At 36.7% G+C, this 17,336-nt stretch overlaps 1 protein-coding gene across 5 annotated transcripts in view; it reads right to left on the bottom strand.

Moving 5' to 3' along the window:
* Lrif1 (ligand dependent nuclear receptor interacting factor 1) overlaps window positions 1-17,336 on the bottom strand; it is an 86,621-nt gene that overhangs the window by 3,186 nt on the left and 66,099 nt on the right. The window contains exons 2-3 of one of the 5 annotated variants that reach the window (XM_029554684.1): window positions 13,981-14,124; window positions 288-1,791 (exon numbers count right to left, since the gene is read on the bottom strand). In XM_029554684.1, the coding sequence (XP_029410544.1) occupies window positions 288-1,791; window positions 13,981-14,012 (1,536 nt within the window). In that variant the 5' untranslated portion in view covers window positions 14,013-14,124. Of the gene's footprint in view, window positions 1-287; window positions 1,792-12,379; window positions 12,967-13,980; window positions 14,125-17,336 lie in introns of those variants that run through there. The other 4 variants (XM_029554683.1, XM_029554685.1, XM_029554686.1 and 1 more) reach the window with 4 other exon arrangements.

The following is a 17,336-nucleotide window of genomic DNA, read 5'->3' as shown; positions in this document are numbered from 1 at the left end:
TGTTTAAAGTTATATTATTCTTCTCCAGCTCTTCTGAACTTTGTTACTCTGTGATTGTCTGATTTTGTCTTACAGAGATTTGGAACGCCAAATGATGCTAGAGAAAGATACTCCTTAGATTTTTCCCAATTGTAGTCCTTAAATATTTATTCATGTGAAAGCTTTCACTCAATTACGCATGTGTGTGATGAGTGTGTGTTTGGGAGAGAGGTATAGACAACTTTGAGAATTAAGAAATGTTTTCCACATAGATATATAAAAAGAATACCCTGACATGGGAAAATTACCTTAGATTCTTGGTCTCTGAAAACACACTGTTGTGAAGTAACAGTTGTTGCATCAACAGAGGAACATATTTTCTCTACGCTCTGGATGACATTTCCTTTTCTGGGGGCATGCTGTCCTGTACTAAATCCATCTGGAAAGATTGGCTTTGTAAATAAAGTCTTACTCTGTTTAAGGTAGTTAGTGGATTGGTTCATAGTATGTGGGTTTGTGGCAGAAAGAGATGGTTTCTCGACTCTCTTATTCTTCTCTGCCCTTAGACTGGCCATGGAAGCAAGCTGGGAATTTGAAAGTGATTTTGTCTCCATCTGGAAAGATTTACTTTTAGCCAAAACAATATTTACCACCTCTCTGGATATCTCTGTGACTGGACTTGAACTTACTATCTGTGGTGAATCTTTTCTTAGTGGAGTATCAAGAGAAACAGAATTTTGTTGGTCAATTTGTGATGGTAGAACATCTGTTCCCTTTTTAGCCAACAGATAGACTTTCCCATTAAACATTACTAAAGCATTATCTTTAATAGGCACACTTGTGGACTGTGCCCTGCTAGCACTGACAGTACTCAATGGCATATTTATAGCATTAGCTCCCAAATTTTTTCTATCTACAAAAGTTTTTAAAATCTTTGAAGCCACATTATTTGAAGACTTAACAGGAACAAGAGATGGAACACAAGGCTGTAGATTCTCTTGAAAAATCCATTTCACTGGAGCAGCTTGAGAATGCTGACCACGTTTTAATTGTGTCTCTGAAGCAACGTTCGTTGAAATTTGTGTGGTATTTATTATCACTGGTTTTACTACTTCTTTAACAGGTTTTGGGTAAATATTCTGAAAGGTCTTGGTAACTACGTTTTTCACTGTATTTACAGGAGATACGTAAATAACTGTCGGTATTTGGGAGGACTCAACTGTTCCTGAGGTACTTGTGGTTGTAGTTGCAAGTATCTTTTGCTGAACTGAAGGAGGCAAGGATGTTGCAGGTACAGATTTCACTTCAGCATGGGCTGGTATCTGTAAATGGTGCCCAGAAGGCAAAACTGGAGACTTCATAGTCATTGGAACACTTGGGGGATTGACTACAATAAAAGATGAATCATTTTGTGTTGAGGGAGGAACAGCAAATGTTTGCATGGTGAGTCCATCAATTTTTGCACTATGACTCTTAACTTTCGAAACTGATGATGCAAACTTTTCACTTCCCATAGAAGTACCTCTACCTTTTTCTGAATTATCTACTGTTCTTGTAAGAAAATATTTTGAAGAACTGGCTGGCTGGAAAATGGGCAATTGAACTGATGTGCTTGTGGAAGAGCTGGAAATCTGAGTTTGAAAAGCAACTTGAACTGGTTTTCCTGTATTCCCTTTCAAAGCATCAGATATGACTGGAGATTGAACTATCGGGACAAAATTTCCAGAAGAATTGGCAATTGGAAGTAACTGCAGAAGATTTTTTCCATCCGAGCCAATCGTCTGAACTACTTGGTACATGCAGCCTGAAACACTTAAAAGAAGATTTTGAGTAAATACAGTATACTACATGGAATATACATTTTATTTTAAAGCAAATATTGCAAATATTTTAAAATACTAAAATAACAGTATATAATTTGCCATTTTGAGTTTGTAAATATACTGTAGATTTGAAGAAATATACAATCACTTTGATTCAGATCTCACAAGTATGCAATGAGATCTTAGAATTCATTCTTAAAATGAAAAGTAGAAGTTTCTAAGGTTCACTCTAAATAATACAATGCCATTACAAAAGGCTCCTCTCAGACTATTAGTGTTCTCCCTCCTCCTTTTCCTTGAATTCTTTCCTATTCTCTTCCCTCATTCTTACTGAACAGGACTTTCTTTCCAACTATACTTACAATACTCCCTCACTCCCTCCCCACTTCAAATTTGTTCTATCTTCTGTTCACAACCACTCTAATTCCACTGCCAACTTTTTCCTTCTGTTTGCGATATCTCAGTTTGCCACATTTTTATACTGTAGACTTGACTGAGTTACTCATGTAGCAATCATTTTCTTCTTTGGTTATTGTTTCAGTATATGTGAGATTTGAGTCCTGGTTATGGCAGTTACTCATACGGGTTTACTATCAATCAATCCTAAATATTACAATGGAAATTTTGGTTGAACAGCTTTTAATAAAGGTGGATAAGAGTGGAGATATTTTTTTTTGTTGTTCCTAGCCAACTCTGATCTCCATTCTGATGAGCTACTTTTTTTTTTATTAAAACATTTTATTTTTATTTAATGTGTATGGGTGTATTGCTTGCATGTAGGCAGATACACCCATGTTGTGCAATGCCCGCAGAGGTCAGAAGAGGGTGTTGGATCCCCTGGAACTGGAATTACAGACAGTTGTTAGCTGCTATGTGGGTGCTGGAAATCAAACCTGGGTCCTCTGTAAGAGCAGTCAGTGCTCTTAACCACTGAGCCATCTCTCTAGTCCCATCACCTATATCCTAACACAAATTACCAACTTTACAAAAAGCCAATATACATTAATCTCTGTATAATCTATTATTTGGGGATTACCTAGTGTGGACCTAATAAGTTATTTATACCTAAAACCATCTTTCAGATCCTCTAAAATATGTGCTCTCAAGGAATTCAGGGCTATTACATCACTCTACATAGGTTACTTCTCTATGCAACTCTACTTAAAGCTTAAGTCTCGGCAGAAGTGATACTTCTAAGAGCTATTCTCCAGCTATCTTAACTATCTTTGTCCTTCCTTCATATTTATATGATGCCAGCTAATTTCCTTTGTGCCACATTTGTGCCCAAAGACTGTCTCCTATGCTAAATTCTAACAACGTAACTATGTACTCCATGTTCCACAGACCCAGTATGTTCTTAGAGGGCGAAGAATAAAAAAAGGAAAAATGTAAAGACAAACAGTAATCTTAAAAGTACAAAAGTCTGTTTTACTACCTACAAGTATGTTTTTTAAAACTCTCAAGTATGAATAAAAATCAACACCAAAAATTTTATGTACCCCAGGAGTTCTGGAATTCAGTTTTACTTTACTATAACCCAAATAACATAATGGTATCCTCCCTGCCTTCCCGACAAAGCACACTATAAACTAGATACAAATTTATTCAGCATTACTTCATTAAGTGAAAATGCACTCATTGTGGCCAGGCATGGAGACACGTGCTTGTAATCCTACCACCTGGGGTGGGGGGCAGCTCAAGGCCAATCTGGGCAACACAGCAATACCCAATCTCAAAACAAAGAAACAAAAGTATTAAGTTAAGGTTCAAGTATAGGGCTTAGTCAGGGGATAAGAGTCAATAAATTATAGCCTGTAGGCTAAATCTAACCCATTCTGGTTTTGTGCAATGCACAGGTACAAATGGTTCACAACATTTTCAATGAAAGGAAAAAAAAAAAAAAAAGAAAGAAAGAAAACTTCAAAGGGGAATTTTATGCCATAAAAATTATAAGGTTCAAATTGTAGTATCTAAAAAAAAGTTTTGTTATCATACAAGGACTGCTAGGCTGCAACAATAACTGCATGGTTTTCAACATCTAAAATATTTACTATCTGAACCCATACACAGTGTTTGTTGGCTCTCCCACTGAGAATATGTATGTGAACATGGACAGGTAATTAACATGATAAATAAACAACATGATAAATAAATAATGTATTTAAAGGAGTGCAAAAATGCTGTGGGTTTACCTTTCTAAAATATTTCCATCTCAAGGTGTTCAATCGTCTTTACTAATTCATCCTAGCTGAAGACTAGAAGTTCTTTCACTCTTCTGCAGACAGTTTCCTAGACAGCGATTACTTACACATAAATAATCCCAGTATTTGTATATGCAGCTTCTTTGGGATGTAAGACATCCAACCTCTCCCTTGATACTGCGCTCAGAATCTTGTAAGCTCCCAAAACTCAACATGGCCAAAGTATTTCTTCGCACCCATACTTCTCAAACTTTCTGGGCATCTCATGTTAGGTGCCTGTGTCAAGGCATGTAAATCCTGCTTGCTCACCCCTATATCCAATCCACTAAAAAGCCCTGTTGATACTGCCTAAATTCCCTGAATCTGTTATTCTTTCTGAATGCCTCGTCATCATTCTGGTTCAAGCGAGAATCATCTCTGCCTCATACAACAGTAGCTCTATAACTGAACTTTTCCCCCTTTAGTCATATATATTCTTTCCTTTTTGTTCATTTGATACACTAATCATTTTACACTTAAAATATCCCAGAGCCTTTCATTTGTTCTTAAAATGACAGAAAGAAAATCATTATTTCTGATGCAATGGAAGCCAAAGGAAGAAGGATCTGAGTAAAATTAGACAATTAAAAGTTTCTGGGAGTCAAGCAGGATTAAGACTAAAAATGTACATTGGAAATAATGATGAAGAGTCATTAATGGTTTTAGTAAGAGTAGTTTAGTGAGGAAACAAATTGTTGAAGTGTAGATATAAAGACAGTATAGACAAAGGAGAACTTTAATTGTGAAGAAAAATGACTGGCAACTAGCGAGACATAGGGTCAAAGCAGGGCTCTTTTTCTTAGAGTTGAGCAGGAACACATGTAAATCAATACCTTAAATTACTTTGCTCTTTGATTGTGATTTTGAAGAAATGGTAATTAAAGGAGAGAGAGGGTAGAATGAGGAAATAGAAGCCAGAAGACAGGTGGAGGAATAGAAACTTAAGAAAAGCTGGAAAGATGTCGCCACTACTGAAACGAGGGAGTTAGGTATAGCTGTGCGTGAGCTCATAGTTTTGATATCAGGGAGTTATAATTTTTTATTCAATGGCTTTAATTTTTACGAAAAGGGGTATGACATCATCAACTAAGAATAGAAACAGACATAGGGAGGAATAAGAGGAGAATCAAAAATTTAAAACACTCTGAGAAATAAGCTGATCTTAGAAAATATTAAACTGTCATCATGCAGTTCTAATGGCTCAGAATGACAATGGCTGAAATGATGTTGGTGCCAACACACACTGGTGAGATTTTCCTTTTCTCACTAGGTATTAACAGAGAGAAAGCATACTACTTAATTAACCTAGGACTAAGTGACTTCAAAGAGAACTGAAAGAATTTAAAGTACTGGCAAGTGCTTTTTAAATGATGAAACAGAATCTACATTGGATAAAAAAAATGAATAAAAGGCTAAAATATAGAGAGAAAATGAAGATATGATTGGTCTTACAGACCAGATAAAGTCAAATAACCACCATGGTGCACAAGAGCAGTCGAACATGTAGGGGCTCTGTGTTTCATCCTCAGCCTGCCCCCACCTCCACCACCCCAAATCGGCAGCCATATTTAAAAGGGTAAGTTAGAAATAAAGGAGCTGGTGCTTAGAAAGAAGGATACTGACATCAATAATTTGCAGATGTAGTCAGTATATCTGATAACAAGGGTGACAGAAAAGGATGGTCATAACAGAATGTAGTTTAACTGGCTGAAAAGATTTTTGCATGGAAAGACGAAGTAACAAAACAATTATCTGCATTAGGAGTGAAAGTCATGCAGGATTATAAAAAAGATTGTGAGCTAGATGCCAAGTTCAGTGACAGGAAGTCAGTATGTAGTGTTAATAAGCCACAATTAAGAACCTATATTACAGAAAGTAGTCCTGAAGCCCACTCTCTTTTGCAGTAATAATTTGTCTTATTAATCTACTAAAACTTTATCCTCAAAGATTATCAAGCATGTCTCAACAGTCAAATTTGTCTTTTTTTTTACCCTATTCCCTGCATGCTCTGCTAACTACACCTTCCTCATGAAGCTCTTCCCTTTCATGGTTTCCACTGTGTTCAATTTGCTTCTCTCGATTGGACAATTCCTTAAAGCACAGTTCTTGTCCAATTGTTTTTTTTAATTTAGCATTTTTATGTTATGTGTATGAGGGTATTGCCTGCATGTATGTAAATGCACCCATGTTGTGCAATGCCCATGGAGGTCAGAAGAGGGCATTGGATTATCCTGGAAGTGGAGTTATAGGCAGTTGTTAGCTGCCATGTGGGTGCTAGGAATCAAACTCTAGTCCTCTGCAAGAGCAGCCAGCGGTCTTAACCACTGAGCTATCCTTCCAGTCCCATCCAGTTCTTTTTAATCCTGTTTTTTCCTTCAAGATATGTTTTTTTCTTAAAGGCTAGTTTCAATTACTTTCCCCAATGATCTCTGCAGTAATGACCCCTATAACGACCCATTATTGACCTCAATTCCATATTTGTAGTGTCTTACCAAACATTTTAATTTCAATGAGTTAAGATTAATCTCTACTAAAACTAGCACTATATTCTACCTTCTAGCCACGTAGCAGTACTACTTTGCAGGTCATGTAGATTTTAAGTCACATAGTCAGCTTTGACTATCATCTTTCTTATTCATTTTTAATTCACTAGAACGTTGCATACATGCTTATGAAAGGTAAACAGCCAAGAAACGTATCTTGAATGAATCAAGACTATAAAGTTTTCATCTCTTGAGATCTTACCCATCTTTTTCTTTATCACAGCAGCATCCAGCATCTACACTAGCTCTCATCACTTCGTGTCTAGTACTCTCCACCTCAGCACCGTATTTCGCTCTGATGCTTAGCTTTTCTGATTGTAATTACTGTTGAGTAATATATATCTCTGGCAGATTAATACTGTTTTATTTTCAGGCTGTTGCCTTTTACTCAGAATTTTAAATCAATATTCTCTGCCGACTCAGTTTGTCAAGAAAATCATCTATACTCAATCTACAATGAATCTTTATACCACCACCTCTTACAACTTCTCTACAAAGAATCTCTGCTCTTACCAGAGAAATTAATTTATGTATGTACACCATTTAGTTGAAGTGTCTTTTTTCTTCTCCAACAACAAAATGAAGCTCAAATTCCATCTCCTCCATAAAACATCTTCTTTCCATTTTGGAATCTAAAGCAGTACTGCACTCACTCTGCTAACACCGGAGTAATATAGGGCCTTCTCTACAATGACCTACTTCAAAAAAAATTTTCATTTATTTTTATGTATATGAATGCATTGTCTGCATGTGTGTAAGTGCACCTGAATAGTGCAATGCCTGCAAAGTCAGAAGAGGGCGAACTTCTGTGAGGGATGTGAGGGATGATTGTTAGCCACCATGTGGGTGCTGGTGGTGCTGGTAATCAAACATTGGTCCTCTGTAAGAGCAGCCAGTGCTCTTAACTACTGAGTCATCTCTCCAGCCCCAACTATCTATTTTTTTTTTTCAGAAATTAAATATTGTTTTCCTGGTAACACTGAAATTCTATAAAACTGGAAACTATATCAATAATAATGCAATTGTTTTTTAATATCAAGCATAGTAAACCTTCAAAAATATATAAAAAACAATGTAGTTTTTCCCAATTGCCAATTCAAGTAAACTAACTCAATTATTTTGTTTAGTCTCCTCTGATATAATTATGTGCTTCATTTATTAGTAAAATCTGCCTAACAAATTAGAATGTTCAACAAGAAAAAAAAATCCACGTCTTTACAATTATTTGCGTAAAAGCAAGTGTGTTTCAACTGACATGGAGGTTGAACAAATTACACAGATTTCTAATATCTTACATGTTACATTAGATGGTCTCTATAATTTTGCTTTACAGAAAAGTTATATTGTATACATAGTTTCAAATCTGATCACCTCCTCTTCCACTTCCTCTCCAAAAAGAAAAAAAAAAGCAGCTTCTTCTAAGTCTATATGTTAATGGTGATCCATTTAATCTAGCACAGATCACAACTTCCTTAAGGGCAGATTATCCTAGTCATATATCCTGTGTCTAATACAGCAAATGAGCAAGTTAGCTAAATGATTCCTACAAGCAATAATAATAATTTTTTAAAATCCTTGGTTTCCTGGCAACAAAATGTAATGGATTCTTATTAAACTGGAATGCAGAACACTTAAAGATAAAAGAGAAAAGAATGAAATCCATACATATTCCTTCAATCAATCAATGTTTCCCAGCTTTACAAGGAATTTTCCATTTAAGAGTTTAATTAAAATCCTACAAAGGTATTATTTTCTTAAAGATATTTCATTTTCTCTCCCTCCCACTCTCCTCCCTCTAGTTCCAGCTGGCCTGTAACTCACTATGTAGATCAGGCTGGCCTTGATATCACAAAAATCCACCTGCCCCTGCCTCCTGGGTGCTGGGATAAAAGATATGTGTCACCACACCTGGTACACATATTCCCTTTTCCTAAAGATCACATTCTGTGGCTAATGTAAGAACTAAAACAAGATCAAGATTCTTCATTCAATGCTCCAGTTTGGTTACTTAAAAAGAATTATCAGCTAACTACTTTAAACCACCTGGTACCTGAACTGAGAAACTGTATTTTTTTTTCTTTTTTACAAAAAAGAACATACTTTAAGACTTTAAGAGAGAAAAGAGGAATATATTAGAAAGATTTACAGACTTCTAATTCTAGCACTTCTACATACTAGTTGACTGATTTTTGAAAACTTTATTTAAACTCACAGATCTGATTTTTTTCATCTGTTAAATGGGCAAAATAAAGTTAGCTATGAAGACAAAAGGAAATACTTTCCAGGAACCATGACATATACCATATTCCACTAAATGCACAATTGATTTTCAAGAATATAGAAATGAATCAGGTAAAGTCTATTTAAGCTAGGTGCAGTGGCATATATCTGTTGTTCCATCTACTTGGGGGACTAAAGTAGAAGGATTACTTGAGAAGAGGTGCTCAAGAACAGCTGGTCAACACAGAGCTAAGTCATCTCAAAACAAGAAAATTGAGTCCTATTAAACATTATCAACAAAATTATAAAGTTTCTGACATTTACTACTCTAATATTGATTATGTAATTATTCCTGTATTAGAAATGAAATGATGAGAACTTTGGAGGCTAATAAGCCCTTTACAGTTTTGCAGAATATATTTTTTCAGGTGTTATGAAACTGTTTCTCTTTTTCCTATCTATGACATCATGAAAACACATATGGACCAAATGTTATCATACATACAATAATATATACCACATATTATTTACATTAATAGATAGGTACCAGTTGTCATTATTTCTAACCCTAACAGTTCAGCAAAATGGATATTCATTTTTCCATTAACATTTTATAGTTTATATAAATATATTCAATGCAAGGGATTATAATATTCAATAACTTATTCAGAATTATACTTTTCTTCAGCAGCCCTATCTATTTTATGTATTTGAGCATAAACTCTCACTAAAGGAGGATCCAAAATTCAACCGCATAAACTAGCAATGATAGTGTTCGTTTAGCTTACAGTGTTTATCTGTCTCTCCCTCCTTTGCCCACTCTTGTACAAATCACAAATGTAAAGATAAAACTTGCAGAGCTAAACATATACAAACCAACAATGAAACGTTTTCTTTCTAAGCAAACCACATCATCTGTTAAGGGCAGTAATTTTAGTTGGACATTTGAAAATGAAAAACAAAAAGTTAAGGGAGGATAAGAACCCAGTGCCAATTACATGACATCCTAATTCCTATTATTGTGGAATTTATCATGATGGGCTTTTGTGACAATACCTCTAAGCTAATACCCCTTAAACCTTTATTTTCAGCTCTGACCCTGAGTTTCAGATGGAACTACCTTTTTGATTTCTCTTTTTGTGTGTTCTTTGTCTCATCTAATTCATCTACACTGACCCAGAAAACTGGCCTCGAAAAAAAAAAAAATGGCAATTTACTAATTGCTCTGCCTATTTTCCATTCTATTTCTTTGAATATAATCCTAATTTAAAATCCAATCACCTAATTCAGGCTCTCAAGCTCTGAAAAGACATATGAAATAGAATCATCATAGCCTCTCATCTCAAATCAACACTGCCATCAGATATACAAAATACACACTTAACCATAACAATCCTTTCCTTAAAATCTTCTAAACAATCAATCACCAAATGAAGTCTTTAGTAGAACAAACCAACCCTTAAGAGCTATTTACTTATGCTGCCTGTAGTACATAATTGAGTAAAGAGGGACTCAATGCAAACCTGAATAAATTAAATGGGTACTACACCACAAATACCATCCCGATTTTCCCTCTGCACTTATAAAACTAAGATTGCATTTTCTATTTTTTATGCCCAAGTCACTTAAATCAAATAATAAACATCCTTTATCACATTACTGGAAAAAAAATTTAAAGGAGCAATTACAAGTATAAACATCTACAAAAAATAAAATCCTATTCATTTTACAAAGAAAATGACAGTACCATCAAAATATCAGAAAACTAAACTTCTAATAAATCAAAAGAAGCAATAGTAATCAAATTATTTATGTAATTACATTTAGACATTATGTTGATGTTATTAAAACAAAGTAGAATCAAATATGCAGCTGGTAATGAAAGTGTCAAACATCCTTGGGAAAACATCTGGTAAATACCCCAAATATTTACGTGATAATTATCTTGGTAAATTTAAAGAAAAAGTATGTCATTAAAACAAAAACACTAACAACTAGACTAATGGGTTAATGAATTTGAAATGACTTTAAAGTAATCAAGACATAATTCAATTTTTAATTTTTTTGAAAGCCCCAAATTAACCAAAACGATTAGAAAGTGGTTCAAATAGCCCAAGTACACAATAAGTACTTTGAAATATCTCTTTTTCTGGTATTGAAAAAGAATGAAATCTTAAACAATTTCTCTAACTTACAGGATACATCAGATGTCATAAATATCAGGAACTAAAATAATGCAGGAAAAATTAAAAAGCAGTTCTACTTTAGCATCTATATATAGGGTACAATTTCTGCCTCTTACGCCAACCTTCCACAAAATAAAAACACATTATCAAAGAGCTGTCTCTAGTGATATGCAATACAATGGTTCTTTCCAAGCAGTTCAAGTTCGCTGACTAGTTTTAGTGACTGTTTCCTTTTGTAGCATTATGCCTGCGTTTAAGGAATCTCCATTACACCTGCCCAGAAGCAAGTGCCTGCTGACCCAGTTATTGAGAAATAGAAGTAGGATGATCACTTTGGCCCAAGATTTAAAGGGATCCATTAAAAGAAAAAACACACCATTACTTCTGTATTACAATTAGGTTTTATATCTACTTGTAATTGGGCTGAAATCCGTACACAACGTGGTACTCTTATAACAGTAGCAAACGGTTAAATAATGTTTTTGTCTACACTATTTCTCATGTGGTATTTTTTTAGTTATCAAAATATTCCTACGTGCAATTATTGTTTGCACAGGAACTTGAAACACTAGTCTCATAAATACTAACCAACAAGGCTGAGAATAACAACAGCCTGATTTTCCTCAAACGCAAATTCCCTTTCACGATTTTTGCCGTTTATGTATATTCTACAGACTTATTAAATAATCTTTTCTTTTTCATCAAACGTAATACACTATGGAAGGTAAAAGTTAAACATTCGCCCTAAGTGAACATTTTGTTGTTCTTGGTTTATTTCATCTGGAATAACATATACTTTAAAAACATTGTAATTGATAAATTTTTTAAGTTATTGCCCAACAGTACCCCGGAATAGACAGACATCCATCGAGCTGCATTCTTATCACATTAGTTTCGAAAATCTGAAATATTCAACTTCCTTGTTCTAAAAACTTATACTTCATTTTTATATCTTTTCTTTCTCACTAAATACATTAAAATGCGACTATTTTCACTGCAAGTCCAGCGCCACCACGGGTACACTTGCTAATCCGCGATGCGTTTTGCTGCCTGTGCTTGTGAATCTTCTAGAAAGATTTGAGTACCTAGCGCGTCGCCATACTACTTTTCCTCCTCTGTGGGTATCTACCCTGTCCGCCTATGAAACTTGAGACGCTGGTGTCCCGTGCTGCGGAGTCCGGGCAGCGGCTGCGTCACGATCGAGGGCGTTTTACGTTCCGGGAGAGGAAAGCTCTCTAAGGGCTCGGCGCCATGGAGACCAGGCTCCCGTAGCCGCACACGGGCAGCCAGCCTCCTCCGAATCGCCCCGCGCCCTGTCCTCGGCCTTCCAACCTCCTGCTCAGAGACCCGGCGAGGGGCGGGCGCGGAGGGGCTAGCAGGGTACTTACCACTGCGCGCCGGGGCCTAATTTCTCCTCTGCGGGTCTCAGGAAGACTTTCTGTAGATTATTGGACATTTTAGAGGAGTGGACGGGGGCAGGGCAGTGGGCAGTGTGGGGATGGCCTTCCCAAGGGGGCGAGAACACAGCGAGGACTGTGGGGCTGTGGCAGCCACGGGGGGAGGGGGGATTTGACGCTAACAGACCGTGGAGCACGGCTCGAGCTCGGGAGGGCGTCTCTCCCGGCTTCGGAGGGAAGTCGCCCTGAAAACCGGAAGACAGCAAGCGGCGACCGCACCCTCCCCGCCTCAGGCTCCAGGACATTTAGACAAGTCTCCGCCCCAAGAGCTACGTGTCAAACCAAGGGAAGTTGGCGCGGGGGGCGTGGCGTTAGTGGCTCCGTCCTCCGCGGTTGGGGACAGCCTGGCCATTGCGCCGCCAACCGCTCCTGCCCCACCACTGGCGAGCGAATGACAGGCTCAGCCGGGCCACTTCCGTGTCGTCATGTCCCTTTACTACGGTGAGTGGCTCGCCGAGGCCCCGCCTCTGTGACGTAGCCCAATCCCTGGCGAAGTTCGCGGTCTCTTCTTCCGGATCAAAGAACGAATCAAAAAGGAAGTTCTTTGGTCTCCTACGCAAAATAAAATGTTTCCGGGGTCAATCGTCAGTTTTTGGCGTTTGTGCTCGCCAGTGGCTTAAAGTTTATCTCCGCTTCTTGTTTCAAGTAGACGTCGGCGGGCCTTTTTGTAGTTGCTTTAAACTCATTGCTTGAGAAAAGTTTGGCTTCCTGCCTGTGACTAGTACAGCATCCTTGGTTCTTCTCTGTTGTCTTCCCCCCCCCCCCCCCATTTCTTGAAGCTTTGTTTCTGAATTTAACTCTTTCCTTCTTTCTCGTAACATGCCTCAGTTAAAACTAATCCTATCGTCCTCATTTGAGTTTTTTGAGTCTAAGTTTCGTTCCCTGTATAAACTTTTTCAAAATTTTACTTGAATTTACACGTAACAACTTTCCTAAGTCTTTAAAATCCCTCAATTAAGCAACTGAGAACTGGTTTCAGACCGATTAACAGGTAGAAATTATAGTTTAACTGGCTCTGTAATGTGGAGGAGTGCTTTCGAAAATGCAATTTTATTTGGTATACGTAATCAATGTAGGTAAATAGCTTAGGTGTACTGTTCAAATTCAGGCGACTAATAAGGTAGCTAATTCGAACGTTCACCTTGACATTTAAAAATGGAGTCATTTACCAGGCTTGGTAGCACACATATATAATCCCAGCACTTGGGAGACAGCAGCAGGGAGATGTGGAATACAAGGTCACCCTTGGGTAACCAGCAAGTAGGAGGCCACGATGGACTATATGAGAGCCTGTATCAAAAAATCCAAATGGGGTTACTCATTCCCCTAACTCCTAAATGAATACCTATTTGAGTTCATCCCATCATATTAACTGAAAGTGATATTATTAAACTTCTCTTCATTCTTTAAGGTTAACTTTCAAATATAGACATTTGTATATATAACAGACATTTATTTTTCAAACAAATAACAGTAAGTGGCCAGCCCCCAGTGTTCTATTGTGTTTGGCCAACCTACGAAAGTAAACTTACTTGATAAAGTTGTCCTTTCCACGGCTTACCATTCATTCAATTCTTCTCTTTTACAGCATAGCTTCTCATATTCATCACTATTAACCTTACAGAATTCAGTGCCACTGGTTGGGGTATCCAGATTTTAGAAGGCAGGAGCTATATCTGTGAAGGAAAGGAAGAAAATTAGGCAAGTGAGGAGTTAAGACTGTTATACCCAATTTAAATAAAGGTCTTAGCATATTTCAGTCTAAATTTGGAATAAGTTTCAAAGATGGTCAAAGGGAGGAGACAGACATGGGACTTTTTGCTCCATGATAATCAGTTACGGCATCTCAGCTGTGGCAAAAAGGTGGGGAAGGGGATTCATCCCCATGTGTAACAAGGTTCTCTTTAGCAGAGGCAATTATTCAAAGAGGCATGTCTATAGTCAACACTTGAAACAACGAGAATAAAAGGAACATGACCATTCCTGAAGAGAATTCTAGGGGATGAAACTCAACATCCTGTGATCTCATTAAACAACTCATGCAGCTGTTTATTGTGATTGATGCTGTTTATCTCATACTGAAAATCTTTAGTCAGCAACATTTTTAATTATTCTCTCCTGAGTGCTAGCCAATATACTTTGATCTATTTCTTCCTGCTTCTTGGTCTATTTGGTATATTTTGAAAGACCATTCCTCACTTGATTCATTAAATAAGTCAGTTCCTCAGATTTCTGTCATTGTTGGTCTTATTTTCTCAAACTATTCTTTCTTTCCAAATGATTCATCTGTGCCCATTATTTTAATTATTACTTCCAACCCTTTATTATACTGCCACATATATATTAGCCAGGCACTGTCTAAGCACTTTATAAACAGTAAATTATGAATAGTAACTCGTCTGCTCATAGAGCTTGTAAACTTATTGTACGTAAATGAAGAAACTACCTATAAATAGGGCAGTGACTCTGGAGGTCATATAGTTGGTGATTGGTGCAATCAAGTTCCAAATTCAAATTGTCTGTCTGAAGATCCTATATATTTTACTCCTGACTCAAAGATCTGTATCTTCAGTTCGATCTTCTCAGATCGATATGGAATTGGATATTCAAGTGCATTGTTGAATATTCAATTCACTCGAATCATTGAAACCAAACATTTTCCTACTGTCTACTATATTTTCCTTTTTTGTATGGTATCTCCAGATAGATAGCAGTGAAAGTTATTGAAGTTCAAAACTGATCATGTTAGTGCATTTATGTTATTCCAGAATTCAGGAAGCAGAGGAAAAAGGATCACAAGTTCAAGGCCAGCTTAGGAGTCATAGTGACACTTTGTCTTTAAAAGCAAATGTTGAGGTCTTTGATTTAGAATTGTGTTTTGTGTAGGGCAATAAGTATCTATTATCATTCTTCTACATGTAGCTATCAGGTTTTACAAGCATTATTTGTTGAACATACTCTGTTCCCCAATGCGTGTTTTTTGTCCCTTTGTCAAAAATCATGTGGCTCTAAGTGTATGGAATTACATCTGGATCCTCAATTCTATTCCATTGACCAACATGTCTGTTTTTATGTCAGTAACATGCTGCATTTATGACTGTTTCTCTGTACTACAATTTTATACCTGGGGTGGCAAGGCCTCTAGCATTTCTTTTATGCTGAGGATTGTTTTGGATATCCTGTTTCTTTAAGAAATTTGAGATTATTTTTTCAATTTCTGTAAAGTATTATGTTGGAAGTTTAATGGTGATTGCATTGAATCTGGAGATTGCTCTTATTAGGATTGCCCATTTTCACAATATTACCCCTACTGGTCCATAAGCATGGGAGGTCTTTCCATCTTCTGGTATCTTCTTCAGTTTATTTATTCAATATCTTAAAATTTTTATTATACAACTCACTTCCTTGGTTAGACTTATTTCAAAATGCTTTATTTTTTTTTTACATATTTTTCCATTTTAAATGGAATTTTGTGCATTTCATACACTACATCTCAATGACATTTAGACTCACTCCCAAACCCCACCAACACCGAATTTCATGCACTCTGTCATATATGTTAAGAGTTTGTGTCCTCAGATGTTCCTCAGTGTGAGTTCATCCACTGGAGCTTGGTCAACTTATTTAGCATTACTGAATTTACAGTAATAGGGACAGAATACGCGAGACACATTGAGACTCCAACCAGACAAAAACCCAGCATAGAAGTGGGGAAATGGGTAAGCAGACCCAACCTTAGCTGAGGAACTATTTATTTTTTAAGGGTATTGTGAATGGGATCATTTCCCTGATTTCTTTCTCGGTACATTTGTTGTTGTGGGAAGGCTACAGGTTTTTCTGTGTTAATTTTCTAACCTGATAATTTGCAATATGTGTTTATAAGCTCTAAGAGTTTTCTGGTAGAGTCTTTAGAGTATTTTATGTATACAATCACATCATCTGAAAATAAGGATACTTTGACTTCTTTCCTATTTGTATCCCATTTGGTTTCTTTCTTGTTTTATTGTTTTATCTATGACTTCAAGCACTGTACTGAACAGGAGTGGAAATCAGACGTTTTTATTTATTTTATTTTTTAGTATGTTATTTATTATTTTTATGTTTGTATTGCGTGCATGTAGGTAAGTGCACCCATGTCATGCAGTGCTGGGGAGGACAGAAGAGGCTGTCGGATCCCTTGGGATTGGAGTTACAGACAGTTGTTAGCTGCCATGTGGGTGCTGGGATACGAACCCTGGTCTTCTGCAAGAACAGCCAGTGTTCTTAACTGCTGAGCCATCGCTCCAGCCATGGAAAGCAGATATTTTGTTTCATTCCTAATTGAGTGGAAATCAAGTTGTTGGCTGTGGGTTTATTTTAAGCAGCCTTTATTTTGTTGAGCATGCCCCATGTATCTCTAAATTTTCCATGAATTTTATTCAGAAAGTATGTTGGGTTTTGTCAAAAGCCTGTCTCTATCTAATGAGATTATCATGTAGTTTCTGTCCTTGAAATGGCTTATGTGGTGTATTGGATTTATTTGTTCCCATGTGTGTATCATCCCTGCATCTCTGCAATAAATCTAACTTGAATATAGTGGATGATGTTTTGGATGTATATTTGAGTTAAATTTGCAAGTGTTTTATGGAGAATATTTGTATCTCTGTTCATTATGGAGACTGGACTATATTTTTCTTTTTATTGTGTGTTTGGTTTGTGTGGTTATTCAGCATTAGAATAATACTGGCTTTGTACAAAGAATTTGAATGTGTTCCTACATTTTCTCTTTTATAGAAGAATTTGAGGAGCATTGGTATTAGTTCCTCATTGAATGACTAGTAGAATTCTGCACTAACTCTATCTGGTCATGGGCTCTTTTAAGTTTGGAAATACTTACTGATTTACTTGC

This window comes from Nannospalax galili, unplaced genomic scaffold (genome assembly GCF_000622305.1).
Source record: "Nannospalax galili isolate Female #2095 unplaced genomic scaffold, S.galili_v1.0 scaffold5, whole genome shotgun sequence".
Classification (NCBI taxonomy): Eukaryota; Metazoa; Chordata; class Mammalia; order Rodentia; family Spalacidae; genus Nannospalax; species Nannospalax galili.
The sequence above is the reverse complement of the archived record's forward strand: the minus strand, read 5'-3'. Positions and strand labels throughout refer to the sequence as shown.